The following is a 17,430-nucleotide window of genomic DNA, read 5'->3' as shown; positions in this document are numbered from 1 at the left end:
CGAGGAAACTGAACTGATTATTTTTTGTGCTGGTTCTGCTGGCAGCTTGAGCTTGTTTTGTGGAGGAAAAAACCTTAGATACAGTTTTGTGATTGAATCTACATGTTATTTGTGATTATTTTGCCTATTGGCTGGAGTTTGTTTAATAGATTATTTTCTGCTATGTAATTCTTTCTCACAAAATTAGTACAGAAGCACCGGACTTCAGCAATCTGACAGCAAAGTTGTTGCAGGGGCTCTCGTAGATGTATATGGACGGTTTAAGTTTAGACAGATGGAAGCTGGTTGGCACTGTAGTGTTATTGCGCGTGTTTTTCTTTTTTCTGTTTGTTTAGTTTGGGGGATGTTTGATCTTGAAGGGATGTTGCAAGCCGCTGGCACCCCTCATGATATAATACTGGGAGGATACTTTAATCTTTTGATGGACTGAGTCCTTGATCATAGTGAAGCATATATGTGTAAGCCCCCAATAGCAACATTGATGCTTCACAGGATATTTAGAGACTTTTGAACCCATCTGGTAGGGACTATAATGTTTTTTCATCAGTCCATAAGATTTATTCTAGAATTAGATAGAAGTCCTTCATTTCATCTGTTGTTGATTGCTCTATTGGAAACATCTTAGTCTCAGATCACATCCTGGTGAGTTTAGAGGTGTTGTCACATATGGAGAAAAAGAAATCACCCTCTGGGGTCTGAGGGTGTTTTGGGCCCTGGAGAAGTTTTGACATGCCTTGACATTTGTGCTTTTTTCAGTTGCTTAAAAACATATTAAAGTCCGATAACACTGTATTCATCACAAACTTGGCTACAATAATATGTGAGCAACATGTGTCTACATGTTTGTATTTTTGAGAAAATAACGTTTATGCATGGTTTTTGAAAAAACTAAATTTTTAAGTCATTGAAATAAGGCCATATAACATACTAAACGTTTGTCCACAAGCCTTTTGAGAACTGGATCTTGTAGCCTAGAGTGTTTGCTACAAAATGATGTGAAAACCATACGACAATAAGTATGAATGGAATGGCTAGAAACATTTGAACAAAATTTACTTTTAGGTCTAAAAGGTGTGGCTTGTTGAGAAAAAGTCTAAACAGATTTGGGAAAAAAAAAAATGTAATAACATTTTCCTGAAGCATTTGAACAAGCCTTGGACACGAAAAGAGCTGAGGAATGCTGATCTCCTGGAAGCACAAAGAGGATTCTTACAATCTGGAACATGCAGATATACAGCCCATAGTTTATAGTGTGAAGTTGCTTCCACAAACTGGCTGCTTCACAAACTGCTCTCTGGGACTGCTCATATGTTCTCTTTTCTAAACTTTCCACCCAGAGCGGTCCTGCCTCCGTGAACGGGTGCTGCTCCGGCTTCATGCCACTCGAGTTCTATTACAGCTTAATTTGAACGCGAAGGAATCAAAAGCTTAACTACTTAATTCAACCATCATTCCAACGCTCCCCTCTCAATCTGGTTCTCCCACACAGCTAATTCATGTCAGCCTCATTACCTCACCGCACAGCACGTTTAGGGCATGTTCCATTCAGCGATTCGATTCATCATCTTCTAGCATGAATATCACGATTGTTCTCCCTTCAAAGTGTTCTTCGGAGTGTGATTTATTCAATTCAGAACACAGGGGCAATCATGCAACAGCGTACAATCAACCAATACTCTAATTAGAACTTATTTTCAAACCAAAGCAGACCTTTTAGCATGAGCTCTCTGCCGCACAGCACTCACTCTGACCATTCCACAGCACACTGCAGCTATACACAGCCTCTGTCCGAACAGGATTGAGGTGAATTGGGCTCTGCAAGGGCCGGATCACGTGCTGAGTCCCAAATCATTCATAATTATTCTGCAAACTCGTCTCGCCTCTCAACATTCAAGCTCACCTTGCAGTGCAGCCTCGATAACACGAAGCAAGTGGTGCTACAAACTTTCACTCATCTCTATACTATAACATGAATTTCCCTCCTCCTGCTAGGACAAACATTTCATGCAGGTAAAATCAGTCTATCATTTTATTTAGAGTCTTCTCTAATCTTGCCCGAATCATTGGATTACAAACTTTTATTTAAAAGCTTGACCATTCAAATTAATTGCTGCATGATTTTTAAGTGTTCAATAATCTGTCATCATTTTAAGCTCCACCCAATTTTAAAGTACACCAAATGATTCAGCTTGGCACCTTGCTTTATACTCCAATATTTAATTTTGTTCTGTAGAATTTATTACAAGTCATCAATAAACAAGTCTGCAAATGGTGCTCTTATACAGTAGTATCTATTAAATCCAACTCTCAGGCACAAACTCGTTCCCATCAAAACGAGTCACACCGTGCCAATAATATGTATGAAATGACTTGCATTAGGTTGCAAAACAATCTACAAAGCTCCAAACCATACACTTAAGTTAATAAACATCAGACTATGGTATTCATCTGGGAACTCAGTTTCAGATGCCTTCTAATGTCATGACAAACCAATTTTAAATGACGTTATTGGTTTGCACACGCAAGCACGTTTCCTGACATTGTTTTACATTTGTTCCCATCATTTAATCTAGCAATGATTCAGGTCTTCCTTGACAGTTCACCATAAGCCTGCATCTCCACATCAATGAATTTCATTCAAACATAGCCTGCCATATGCCCTCATGTCAAATGTCATACTCAACCGATTCATACCAGAGTAAGTACTTGCTTATTTGCAGTGTAAACATTTCAAATGAAAATACGGGCTCTTCCTGTTACAGGATATGTGAGTTCGCACTCGATTAGTCATCCCATTCATCCTACTATTGTATGGTCATCTGGTCATCGGACATATATCTCAGCTACATCCGCTTCAACAGTTTTCACATCAGGAAAGCACATCAAGCCATAATTAACTAATTACAAACGTTCACATTCAGGGGACGCTTGCTTTATCCTTGTCTTTCCAATAGGAAAGTATGCTTACACATGCAAGGAATTTGTCTCGGTGACAGAGACAATGATTTAATAATTTCGCACTCCTTTTTGCGGGGACAAGAGGCATTGTAAAATACTTAATCTCATCTCAAATACAAGGCTCCATAGACAACAGCTCGCTGTCCTGTTTTCTGGCATCTTTTGGGAGGTATTTGAGCTCAGGACAAGCCTCGAGCCCTTCGCCCAGGACAGTGAGCCACACACGTTTACACTATTCTCAGAGCAGATTACATTAATTTACAAACTGCTGAAATTGAGATTTATAAACTAGGTAATTTAATTACTTCTTGGCAACATAACTACAAAGTCTTAGGTCCATCATTTCATTACCATTAAATTACCAATTCACAGCGTTGTCATTACGGGCTCCTAATGTTGCAAGATAACCAAGAACGTTCCAGTTCCGTAATATATTCGTAATTTTGTGTACAATTGTATGACTTACTGGCAATGAGACTGCAATGTCACAGACCCGTAATTTTACCACCTTTCACGTAATAACTCAAGACAAATTGCATTTGTTTGTTTTTGATGCATAACACCAAGTGTTGTACATGTGGAAGACAGTTCAGTTTTACAAAAAGTGGTCATATGAAATAAAATGTTAATAGTAATGTATTTCATGCATCCTTTGTTTTGTATCCATTTGCTTTACAGTCTCAGATGATGGATTATTTGGACATTATATTTTTGAATCCTCTGCTACAGAATACAAACCACAATTTGGGAGCCTGACATGCCAAATTCCTTTGCTATGTGGGGGTGCTCTGGATAAAGACAACACACACACACAAATATTAAACTTTATGAAGGCACTTTATTTAGACCAGGATCAACAATTTCTGTATTAAACAGGCTTTTTAAAGGTTGCAATAAATTTAACACTTGATATCATTCACATATTAATTTGCTACAGTTGTGTAATGCTTTGTAGTAACTTGTAAAAAGCTCAACTCACAACCCTCTATTACTGACCTAAATTTAGGCAATATGATCTTCACATGTAAGAGTTCCCACTGACATGTTTGCGCATTCCCCCACACATTAATGGTTAAAGAAAGTAAAGATTTGACTCACATTTGGAAGACAAAGGGACCATCACACCAACAAATAGTAAATAAATTACTAAGACAAAACAAGTGTACAACTATCAAAGACCTTAGATGTAATATATCCATAGGTGATTCACAAATATAAACTAGAAAAGGTTCGTCGAGACAAACTTTAAGTTGGCTTGTGAAAGTTTGGACCAGAATGTTTGAAGAAGTTTAAAGTAGTTTGAAGTTTAAATTAGTTTATAGTTTAAATTAGTTTAAAGTTTAAATTAGTCTAAAGTTTAAATTAGTTTGAATTTTAAAGTAGTTTGAAGTTTAAATTAGTTCAAAGTTTAAAGTAGTTTAAAGTTTAAATTAGTTTAAAGTTTAAATTAGTTTGAATTTTAAAGTAGTTTAAATTTTAAAGTATAGTTTGAAGTCATTTAAAGTTGCTACGGTGTTTCTAGTGGGTTGCTAAGGTGTTCTGGGTGGTTGCTAGGGTGTTCTGGTTGGTTGCTAGGCAGTTGCTAATGGAGGATTATGAAGAACATTTGGGGGAAAAATCCTCTCAGATAGATAGATAGATAGATAGATAGATCGATCGATCGATCGATTGACAGATTGATTACAGCCTCAATGGTTCAAATTTATCATTGAGCATATTTTAAAATCATAACTTTTATAACAACAACATTAGAAAATAAAATAGTTAAAAAATTCCCCCTACACAGTCAAAATTAATCTAACTATTTTCACATTTCACTTCAATAGTGAAAGTCAAGGAAATGTTGCGGCATTAAAGATCCTCACGTGGCATGCAAGATTACTTTTTATACTTCTTTCTCCAGCGTTGAGCATTACCACCAATCACACAAGTCTCTGTTGAGCTCATAACGCAATAACCAATCAGATTAGTTTAGTTTAGTTTCCGATGAAGAAACAAACTGCTGGTTCGCGGGACTTTTTGCCGCATTCAACAACATGTGCTGCTCACCTCAGTCAGTCAGACAGACACTCTGACTGGATTCTACTAATTCGCTCGAGGAAAAGTGTAGATACGATGTAAGTAAGATATTAATTCGTAATCCTTTTGTTTTTTTATGCTACTTTTTAATGCTACTAAAATAACAATGTCTTGTTTTTCTAATGCGTAAAAAGCAATTAACTGATTCCTAAATTGTTCTTTCCATTTTAATAAATCGACTTTATTCATTATTACAATATCAAGAGCAATAATCGGAAATAATGTTTTTTTCAGTTATTAGTTAAAAAAATGCTATCATAACATATTCAACCTTTCTGAGAATGCTGTGCTAGATGCATGCATCATCTTTTGTGTACAATTCTTACAATTTAATCAGTAATTTAGAGTAACAAGACACAATAGAGCTCATGAATTCAGCATCAAAATTAATCTTTGCAATGCTCACTTGGAGTTAATAATGAATTAATACATATTAATAAGTCATTAACAATGCTTTGTTTTAAACATAACGTTTAATATTTATTTTTTAAATAATTAAAACTATACCTTAAATGTGAAATTAAAACTGCCACTAGGTGGCAGCAATTCACTTTTATTGAGTGAGTCACTAAGATTCAACAGATTCATTCAAACTGCTTATTTATTCATGAACGAATCAGCGGGTCGAGTCATTGATTCATTCTTCAACCAATTCGTCCAAAAAGCTGATTGTTTCGTTCAATAATGAAACCATGTGGAGCTTGTTTGAAATTATTTTCGTTTACGAAATACAGAAAAAAACAGATAACCTTAGATTAATCTATTAATTTATTGAAACACTTCATTATTATTATTATTATTATTATATAAATGTATTATATTATCAAAAAACATTTAGCATTGTCAGACTTTTTATTTGTGCTTAGTTGATAAAACCATAGACATAATAAATACATAGACGCCCTGCGATACCTCAACGCGTCCGCCATTTTGCGGAGGGCAAGACTGCGCTGTAATCAAATGCAAGTAAACGGGTGAGTTGCGGTTTTTCTGGATAAAAACAAAAATAACGTTTACATTTATCAACCGATTTCAGTGGTTCGTACATGGTACAGAAAGTTCCATCTCTAGTTATTTAAAATCTCGATAGTTAGACTTATAACATTTTATTTTTTAAATAAGGAATTGTCAAAGCTCAGGCTTGTCATGTATTTGGCTTTTCATTCTTGGATAAGAATTGTGAAGACCCCCATACTCAGATATAATTTAATTTTCATATTAAATGAAATAAAGTTTTCTTATTGTGGAAAAAACATTTTCTGTCTTTAATCCGATTTTAGCTTCTCTTGTGCTTACAATTGAGCCATTGAGAAAATAAAACAAATCAGCAAATCACACATGCAGGTGCTTTCTGTATTTTTATAGCACTAAAATATGGGATATTTACAGATAGATACTCCAAATATACAATAACAAAGATAACTGATGGATCCTTTATGATAATACATATTATATGGACGGTCCAACTACAGTGCAATGCAAATAGTAAATATAAGATAAAGTGAGAAATAATAGTAGGCTAAATAGTTTAGTGTATGGTCAATAAAATAAACAAACAGTATACAGCAAATAAAATAGTAATGAATAGTATAATTATATAATATCATAAGTATAATAATTATAGGTAATAGCATATACTTTATGTATAATACTATAATAATAGCAATAGAATATGAAATATTAATTACAGAATATAGTCAATAAAAATTTATAAGTTAAATAGTGACTAGTACAATAATTTAACACCGTAACTATAATAGATTGATAAATCGCAAGTGGTATAATATAATAATAGCAAATACAATGTAATATTAATTGCAGAATAATATAGACAATAATACAAATAGTAAATTACTCATTTCACTTCTATCCATCAATCATCTATAATCACTCATCCTTTGTTGGGTCACAGGGGGTTAGAGCTAAAACCCTTTGAAAAGAACTGCTTTGTATAGCTTTTTTCTTGAGTTGCCACTAGTGTCAGAGTGTTAAGTTTGGCAATGTGGTGCATCCTCAGTTTGTGAAAGACAGACACAACTAATGACAAGTGAGAAAAATTATGGTTGTCAATTTCAAACTGTGTTTCCTCTATGTGCTCCTTGAGAAAAAACACATCTTCAGAACCAATCTCAGGAAATTTACTTTATAATATAAAATATAAGATAAAACTATACTATAAATCATGTCAACTCATGTCTCAACTTTCATAGCTCGCAAGCAAGCTATTTTAGTCTGACTAACTCCGGTGGCCAACTAACGTTACTATTACTAATTATATAACGACCAAAAACAAATGTTCAGTCTTACTTGTGAAAAGTAATTCCCCGAGACCTGTTTTCAATAGTGCAGCGATTTGTACAGCCCCAAGCAGCACATGAGGCAGGCATTTTTCCTCAACTCCAGTTATGAGAGAAATGGGAATGTTGCCCTCCGCAATATGGCGGCCCGTTGACGTACGCTCCAGCGGCCAATAGGGCGTCTATGTATTTATTATGTCTATGGATAAAACAACAAGCTGTAAACATTTGGGGTTTTGACCTGCCACAAGATGGCACTGTTTTCAACATTCCTGATGCTTCGAATCTTTTCCTGAAACTATCAGAGAATATGTTTTGTAATTTATGCCATGTTATTCAAATTGAAAAAAAAAAAAAACATTCTAAAACCCCATAAAAACAAACAACCCTGTAATGTAATGGGGTGAATGCAAAGAAGCACACAACAAGAAATTAGAAAAAAAAAAACAGTCTTTAATAATATGTAAATTACTTAGAACATTTAGAAATAGAAAACAAACCTAATCAAAATAAAAGTCAATCATGACACAAACACATTTTAAGCCTCTGTGTTTTCATCTAGGGATTCTGCGGCTTCTGCGGCCTCGATAAAGTCCAGGGATTCTGCATCCTCGGCTGTATCCAGGGATTCTGCATCCTCGGCTGTATCCAGGGATTTTGTCGCCTCAGTTGTATCCACGGCCTCAAGTTTCAGCACACGATGATGTATATGCTGGACTTTTAATGTAATTGGCAGCTGCTGTACCAAGTCATTTATATTGCCATGGTAAAAATGACTTGGTACAGCATAGTCTTCTAGTTCACTGTCCAAAAGGATGATCATATTATCATCTTCGGACACTCCAATTATTGTCAGCACTGCTTCAAGGATCTGCCGCTCTACGATCTGGTGACAAATAAATAAAAAAACATCCACACTTAGGGTTAAGGGTAGTGTTACAGTTAGATTATTATAAACAGTAAAACTGTATAGATTACGATTCACAAGATGTCATTGCTTGCAGTTTAATTATTATTATTTGTTTTATTAATGACTGTTTACTTGTCTTTGATAACCTTTGAAATTTATATTTGTTTACCTTGACAGTCGCATAGTTTGAGGAGTCAAATTTGCCTTCTCCATTGGGCCGAATGTTTGCCCTTAGGTGGCTGACCTCCACCTTATCCCCGACGTACAGGACCTTCAATGCCTCATCTCTCCATAAAGTGACCTCCAGAAGTTTTGTTCCAGACCTCAAAGAAAGGTCCAGGAGGGGATACTGGCCCCGAGTCATCCTAGGCACTTGCACCTGGAAAATTGTCATTGTCACAGATGAGTGTTTCTCAGTCCTGGTCCAGGGATCCCCAACACTGAATATTTTCTATGTAGCTTATTCCCAATCAAGGTTAATTCACGTAAATGTGTATCTCAAATAAGAGTGTTAGGGGACTCCAGGACTGTGATTGAGAAACACAATTATAATCGCTTACATTTACCTAGGTTATGTAAACCAGGATAATGTACTAGATATTCAATTGTGCTTTTAAATTCACTCACTTTTTCAATATCTCCACGCAGACTCAGGTACCCAGGGCTTGTGAAGATCTCCTTTTCTTCCCCGGTTACAAATGGGGAAGGAGAACAGAGGACCTCTTTGGCAGCTCTCTCTGCCTCCTCAGTTATGGCCAATGGAGAGGTTTTAAATTTCCTACTAGAACCGTTTAAAAAAATACACTGCCGGCAATACTTTTTTGAGAGGGTGAAATTTTTTATTATATACGACCCACCCTTTTCAAAATCTGGGTCACTTCCATTTCTTAATGAGGTGTACCATGTCTGACCATCAGTTAGGGCTGACAGTGTGGTCACTTTATATGCTCCAACGTCAATTATGTTGTCGTTGGAGACGAAATTTAAAGCCTTTTGGCTCCTTCAGATACCCACACACTTCACTCTTAGCGGTGCTTGCTTACTGTAGGGGGTTGACATCCTAAGAATAATACAAAAAAAGTATGGTTATAACTTTCATAATGTTTTCAATGACTTTCTAAAACATGAAAATATCATGACATGACCTGTATATATAGCCTACTTATAACATATAATTACTATTGATATATTTTTCTTTCCATATTTCTATTACTGTACTTTATTGCATAATATTTTTTTCATTTTCTTTATATTGTGTCATTTAATTTAATTTTCATTTAATTTGTGTAATTATCTTTTTTTTACTTCATATTTCACAAGAATTTATTTATTCATTCATGTTTTATTTATAGTTTAAGTTTAGATGTATTTATTGAAAGTCAATGATAAAATTTCTACTGCAGTAAAGTTTTACCTCTGAAAATGAACTCAACCTTAGCCATAACCGGCAAATTCTGAAAATATAATTGAATATGGCCCACACAAGAAGCTTGAGCTCAACTCTGTTGCACTTCTCAGTTTCAACACTAGATGGAGCCAGGCAGCCAGCCACAGAAACGGTGCTTCTCAACCGCAGTTGGCCCGCGGGCCGTAGTTTGGACACCCCTGTTATAAAGCTTAAAGCAGAGAGCGTGTGACCTAGTACCATGGACAGCGGCGCCGCGCAAAGATCTGCCACATGAACGCGTTTCCCCCCGGGGGCGAGCGCTGTGAGTTGGTTGTTGCGCGAGTGTCTTGCTGCACCTTCCTCTTTGTCGCGTTTGAATTGTGTGCGTTAGTTTTGAAGTATTTTTTATTTGTGAGAATTGTTCTTTAGGCGAATTAGCAGTCTCTTGAAATTGCCTCAGATTATTAGTCTGACAAGTCCTGCTAAATATGGTAAACCTTAATTACAGGCAGTTTACACATGTTCATATATTTAATGAATATAATTGAAAGTAGAACGGGGCTGTCACCAGGGCTGTATCCGAGTAACTAGGATGTTTTGAGTCAAAAGTCCTATCAACATCTGTATTTTCTCCAGCAAGGTTTTGTTTCAACAAAGTATGTTGGTTTTCATTTAACCTTAAAATAAAATATTTTTTTTTGTGAAACTAAAAGTTCAATATACATTTTTTGAAGGTAGTTTTTAAACTGAAAGGTTTTCAGGACAAGAGTATTTTTTTCATAAATGTCAACCTGGGGCAAATTGTCACTTTTTTTTTACTATACATTGATATGTACACTGAGTGCAATGTTCTTCACATTATAGGTGAGTTACAATGTTACGACCACCTGTGCCACCTGCAGGCCTGTCGTTCCAGTGCACGGGTAGTGCAGTTCCAGTTATTAACCTGACTCTTTGCAAACACACACAACTGACATTGTATTTAATTCATACCACACTTTTTACTTTAATAATAAACAGTTCTTTATTCATTTTAAATGTTAAAACCTAAACTGTTTGTTCCTGTTCCTTTTTATGTTGAGACCTTGAGTAACAAGCCAGGTCGTAAAAACGCAGTATTCATGTGTCAATATAGTGTGTGGCCCGGCCCTTTGTTTATTTTTCTGTATTTGGCCCTCACTAAAAAAAGTTTGGACACCCCTGGTCTAGGGCTTCAAGGAGTTTAGATTTGAATTTTTGGCAGTTGGCCAGTTTGAAAATCTGAACATTCCGCAATGTTAAGTCAATGGGAGTTTTTTCCGAGTTTGTTATTTTTAGGAAAACCGTAAGTCCGATCAGTTAGAAAAGATATAGCACACTAAGTCAGAACAGTCTGAGTGTCTGAGCTGAGTTTGGAGTATGTAGAGTTAAAGCTCTAGGAGGAGTTTGATATAGAAATTTCACTGCAAGAAGAAGAATCGGAAGAATAACGAGACAAACTTTAAGTTGGCTTGTGACAGTTTGGACCAGAAAGTTTGAAGAAGTTTAAAGTAGTTTGAAGTTTAAATTAAAGTAGTTTATAGTTTAAAGTAGTTTGAAGTTTAAAGTAGTTTATAGTTTAAATGAGTTTAAAGTTTAAATTAGTTTAAAGTAGTTTGTAGTTTAAAGTTTAACTTAGTTGCTAGATAGATAGACACTCAGATAGAGAGATAGATAGATATTTACCCTCAGATAGATAGATAGAGATAGATATTTACCCTCAGATAGATAGATAGATATTGACCCTCAAATAGATAGATAGATATTGACCCTCAGATAGATAGACAGACAGATAGATGATAGCACGTTTTAGTACTTCGCTAGGTGATGTTAGCATGATGCTAGCACGTTTTTAGCATCTTTTAGCACTTCGCTAGGCAATGCTAGCATGTGTTAGCATGATAATAGCATGTTTTTAGCACTTCGCTAGGCGATGTTAGCATGATGCTAGCACGTTTTTGGCATGTTTTAACACTTCGCAAGGCGATGATAGCATGTGTTAGCATGATGCTAGTACGTTTTTAGCATATTTTAACACTTCGCTAGGAGATGCTAGCATGTGTTAGCATGATGCTAACCTATTTTTAGCATTTTTTAGTACTCCGCTAGGCGATGCTAGCATGTGTTAGCATTATGCTAGCACATTTTTAGCATGTTTTAACACTTCGCTAGACGATGCTAGCATGTGTTAACATGATGCTAACACGTTTTAGCATATTTTAGCACTTCGCTAGGCGATGCTAACATGTGTTAACATGATGATAGCATGTTTTAGTACTTCGCTAGGCGATGCTAACATGTTAGCATGATGCTAGCACATTTTTAACATGTTTTTGCATTTCGCTAGCTGATGCTAGCATGTGTTAGCATGATGCTAGCATGTTTTAGCACTTTGCTAGGCGATGCTAGCTTGTGTTAGCATGATGCTAGCTTGTGTTAGCATGATGCTAGCAGGTTTTTAGCATGTTTTTGCACTTCGCTAGGCGATGCTAGCTTGTGTTATCATGAAGCTAGCACGTTTTTAGCATGTTTTAGTGTGTGGCTATGAAGATTTTAGGTCATTACTTTTTGGCTGCTTGATCAAATAAATCCTCTGAGGGAGAGAGAGAGGGAGAGATGCAGGGCTGACAGGCCCTTTTTGTCTGTGTGTGTGAAAATGTCAGTTGGGATTTAAATTTCTGAACATTCCGCAATGTTAAGTCAATGGGATTTGTCCAGTTTTTGATCATCCGCTGTGGGAAAACCGTAAGTCCGATCAGTTAGAAAAGATATAGCACACTATTCGGGATTAGTCTGAAGGTCTGTGCCGAGTTTGGTCTTTCACTGCAAGAAGAAGAATCAGAAGAATAAGTAGAAAAAGTTTGTCGAGACAAACTTTAAGTTGGCTTGTGAAAGTTTGAAGAAGTTTAAAGTAGTTTGAAGTTTAAATTAGTTTATAGTTTAAATTAGTCTAAAGTTTAAATTAGTTTGAATTTTAAAGTAGTTTGAAGTTTAAATTAGTTCAAAGTTTAAAGTAGTTTAAAGTTTAACTTAGTTGCTAGATAGATAGAGAGATAGATATTTACCCTCAGATAGATAGATAGATACTCAGATAGATAGATAGATATTTACCCTTAGATAGATAGAGTATAAGTAGGATTTCAGTAAGTTGGCTCTCACAAGCCAACTTAATAATTATATTTTAGTTTTTATACACTTTAAATAGCTTTACATTGGATTGGTCCAATAACCAAATTCAATGACTGACCCATCAACTAATGGGTATTTGCACATCACCCCTAAGTGAAGTTCATGCTATGCATTACATTTTTTTAATTAAATAGTTCACCCTAAACTGAAAATTGCAGTTTACTTAACCTAATTTCGTACAGAACACATGGGTAGTGCTTTATTCGTCCAAGTTAAAAAAAAATAAATAAAAAAAAGGGAGAAAAACACACCATAAAAGTATAAGGTAGTCATAAAACTTAGATGGTAAATGCAAGTTCTCCTGAAGCCATTGCTTAATGAGAGCAAAAGATCAAAATGTAATTCTTGTTCTCTGAATATGATCATCTAAGCTACAGCAGTGGAAGAGATTATCAGATAATAATGACTTGGCTTTGGTCCATTTCTTACACAATGCAATCATGTGGCTTGGAATATAAAGCACAACACATATATGCTAAAAACAGAACCCCAGAGATGAATTAATGCAATGATGGAACACGTGGGTGAGTAAATTACAATTTACATTTTTGGTATACTATCCCTTGAAGTGGTCCAACCATGTGATGGAGCATTTAGTACAATTATCTCCCAGCACAGTGGGGAAAAACACAATAAATCAGTATAATAGGCTACAAGGTCAACAACTGTAATGCCAGCATTGGTGCATGTATGGAAATGACACAACAAAAATCTGGATGTCATTATAGAGGTCAGATGACAAAAGTGCCAACAATACAGCAGCAAATCATCTCCTGTAAAAAGAAGAAAGGAGGCAGGTAATTATGTTTTGCTTGACTGGCCAACTGTTAATCATTAATTATCCCACTATGATGCACATGAAAAACAGATTTGAGTTCAAATTATATTTGCTTATTTGTAGAGGCAAAATAATACAAGAGAGCAAGAGCACAAAAGTAGTAAATATTACAGTACCCCAATGACCAGTGAAATGATGTATGCCCTGATGTGGTGCCATTATTCAGAAATATTTGACAGGTGAATGCTATGATTCCACTGAGCCACGTAAAGAGACACTTACGTACAAAAAGTAAAACATAATTTTTTTTACAAAACCCCATGCTGTGTAAATCAAAACTGGTAAAAAACTTTTGGCCATATGGTTTTTTTTTTTTGGCCCACCTGTTTTGAATGTATGAATGTTTTTTGTAGTTAATTTCACTGAGAGAAAAATCCCATTAACTATATACGTTATTACACGGCTTTCTAAAATACTCGATTCTGATTGGTCAATCGATCCAAGCAGGCTGTGGCGCGAGATTTGAACTGCGTGAGCCTGATGTCTCAAGACTTCGTCCGTTACTACTGGCATCCTCTGACTGAGAGAGATTACAGTTCTGCTTTTTCGACAATTATATTTGTTGTTTTGGTCAGAAAACGTATACAATTTGTTAAATTAGTTCCATAATAACGTTCTCTGTCTTATATGTATATATAATCTACTTTTTTCTGTACATAGTTACCGAGTTCATTCAATAATCAAGGTAAGTATATCATAAATGTATACGAAATCGCCCTCTATACCCTCATTCACCATTCCCTACATTTATCCACTAATATAGTCCACCTGAATGAGTGAATTCGGACACCGAGTGGACAGGAAGGCCTGTGTGTCATCCATACCTGCTGGCAAAGAAAATAGACCGTAAACTATCGGCATTTGCTGTGTGCGCAACTTTCGACGAGACGTGGAAATTAATTTAGCGTGACTCTAGCAGCTGAGTCTGGTCTGGTCATACACTCGTTATTGCGGTGCATTATGGGATTGAATGAGTGCCCTTGATTGTCCAAAATGAATTCGGAGACCACTACAAAGTGGATGTCCCCTCAAATAGTGCACTATGTTTAACCTATGCAGTTTAGTACAAACAAAATATTAGAACATGTACCAATTTATGTCTGTTTTAAAGCAAAAGTATTTCCTTTCTACACAAAACATTGGTTTAGACTAATCTTACCGTTACTATGGCCTGCTCTTGCTCAATGATGATAGGCCGTCTGACACTGACTATAGATGTTTTATTTATCCAGGTCATTAAAATTTTTTTTTAAAGATGTGAGGTAATAAATCAACAATGTTTCTCTTAAAGTCGTTTCACGTTACCGTCCTCCCCTCACAAATCGTATATACCTATTAATATACACTTACCTGCTTGGGTCTCATCAGCAGTCAAAACACCAAGCGCTTGCACAACATCTGCAACCTTTAAGAACGACACCAGTCTGTGCAATCGAGTTTTCACTTATTTTACTACTACTGTCAAAAGCATACGCGTGTTTCTGTTTCGTAGCTCCCTTTGGTCCATTCCAGATTTGGCTCGTGCATGAGCCGTGACGTCATTAACTGGAGACTTGAATATAAGTATAAATATTACGCTTTTAAGAGCCCTCCTAAAACAGATTGCTCACTGGAAACATATGTATAAAAAAGTAATGAAAATCTTCCGATTTATATGTTTCTTGCCAAAAAGAAAAATAAATCATCATAAAACTGCTGCAAACTTCATTTGTATTTGCATCAGTAACAATCTGTTGAGAGAAAGCAAGTACATAATACAGCAGTCTGTATAAAAAAAATAAAGGAATCTGCCTAAAATTAATTTTTAAATACATTATAAAGGGGGGTTAACCATTGATCATTGTATTGTAAAATATCGTTGTAAAACTAATTCATAGACTAACAATTTAGGTCTAAACTGATCTATTATTATGTTGATATTTATTGGTACCATATGCATATGCAAAACCACATGCAAGTTATTTGCTTTCCATCACCATTCATTAATTCATTCAATGAAAATTAGAATAGATAGAATTGATTGAATGAAAGTAAATGTAATTAATGCCACCACTCTAATTCTCCTTTTGTGTTCAATAATAATATCTATATCATGCCACATATCTTGTCAATAACTTATATTTAACAAACAAAATGTTGTGCTCTGGTTTTCTTTTTCAGCCTTTATCCAAGAGCCTGATTAAGGTAAGTAACACAGCTTAGCATTTGGGGCATACAACTCTAATTTTGGAAACACATGGAGGTATTATCTTATAATATTTACAGAAATCATACACAATGAATAAGGAAAAGGGAGAACATTCAAGCAATATCTAAGATCCTGGACAGCAGCCAAACGTGTTCTTGAAACTATAGCAAAACGTAAAACAGAGTTAGATAGTCTGAGTGATCACACAGAACTAGTCACAGGGTGTCAGAGTGACTCCGATGATGCCTCAAGTTCTATGGAGGACCAGTTGTCCACTGAGTCATCACGCACATGGGAAGATAATGACTGGGAGTGTGACTTTGTGGAAGCAATGGACCTTGGGGAAAATAACGACATCACAGTTCAGGAAAACAAAATATCACTGGCAACAGATCTAGCAACCTGGGTATCCCTATTCCAAGTGAAAAGCAATGCCGTTGACCAGTTGCTGAAGATTCTTCAGCAACATGGCCACACAGATCTACATGCCTAGGTGTTTCTGCTGAAAACATACAATACAGAAATCTGGAATGGAATAGTTACACTACCCATTGCCAGGGGATTTATCAGGATTTATGGACAGGGGAACAACATTTAAACTGTGTGGAGTGCGTTTACATGCTCATTTTCATCCTGGATAAAAAAAACTAATATTGTAATAAAGAATGTTGTCTTACTCTTAATGATTTTTGGGTTTTTTTCAAAATAATTGCTAAAAACATATTATTATTTTTAAAGAAAGTTGTTTCTAGAGTGGCAACAGTAATGTTTACAACAGCAAAGTCACTATATAAACTCAGTATCTCATTGGAAACAAATCTAAAATGTCAATAAAATAATTGTGTCCAATGGCTGTGAATAAAGCAGGGAAGGCTGTCATCAATCGATCAAACTGTTTCACTGTATTTAGATGTATTGATAATATTAAAAGCAGTTCAATATTTGGTTATAAAATAGGCTATTTCTGATAAACACACAGATAAATATTTAATATTTAATTCTTCAACTTTTCTTCAACTTTAATCCTTTAACTTTTGATCTTGAACATCAGGACACTCTCTTAATCCGACAAGGTAAAAAAAGAAAAAGAAACGTACAGCAGTCAGATGATTATAACTAAAAATATTTTGTTATTGTCATTTTATTATTTATTAAATTGAATTGTAATCATTTGTAATGATTATTGCCCAGGTTAACACTTCAAATATACATTTGCATGCATTCAGTAATTTGTTGCATTTGTGATATGTGCGGTTTATTTTTTGGCATTTTGTCCAATAATTAATTATAACTGGTCATTAACTCAATTATATTTTTAAACACTAATGGTTAGTTTAGGTGTTGATTTGGTAAGAATGTATTTTTTAGCTTCTCATTATTATTTTAAAACACTAATGGTTATGTTTAGGTGTTGATTTGGTAATTCACCTGATGAACCTGATGATCACACGATGCTCAGCTTTCCCTTCATTGAGACACCTTCGGTGTAAGTTCCTCTTAAAAAGAAATTAATTACTAACTAATAATTACATCTTCTAAATTGTAATTAGATTACTGTACTAATTA

At 35.3% G+C, this 17,430-nt stretch overlaps 1 protein-coding gene and 1 long non-coding RNA gene across 2 annotated transcripts in view; both read right to left on the bottom strand.

Annotated features, from left to right (window-relative positions):
* The window catches only part of LOC127645734 (uncharacterized), a 67,947-nt gene that overhangs the window by 31,208 nt on the left and 19,309 nt on the right, over positions 1–17,430 (bottom strand). Inside the window, exons 4-7 of the mRNA XM_052129396.1 lie at positions 9,146–9,244; positions 8,872–9,025; positions 8,414–8,623; positions 7,879–8,220 (exon numbers count right to left, since the gene is read on the bottom strand). Coding sequence (XP_051985356.1) covers positions 7,879–8,220; positions 8,414–8,623; positions 8,872–9,025; positions 9,146–9,244 — 805 coding nt within the window. The remainder of the gene's footprint in view (positions 1–7,878; positions 8,221–8,413; positions 8,624–8,871; positions 9,026–9,145; positions 9,245–17,430) is intronic.
* Positions 8,212–15,165, bottom strand: LOC127644938 (uncharacterized). The gene is made up of 3 exons (XR_007970755.1): positions 15,027–15,165; positions 8,872–9,304; positions 8,212–8,623 (listed from the first exon to the last, which is right to left on the bottom strand). It is a non-coding gene; the product is annotated as an uncharacterized LOC127644938 (long non-coding RNA).

Source organism: Xyrauchen texanus, chromosome 6, assembly GCF_025860055.1.
Source record: "Xyrauchen texanus isolate HMW12.3.18 chromosome 6, RBS_HiC_50CHRs, whole genome shotgun sequence".
Taxonomy (NCBI): domain Eukaryota; kingdom Metazoa; phylum Chordata; class Actinopteri; order Cypriniformes; family Catostomidae; genus Xyrauchen; species Xyrauchen texanus.
Note: the sequence above shows the minus strand (reverse complement) of the source record. Positions and strands in the feature narration are given on the sequence as shown.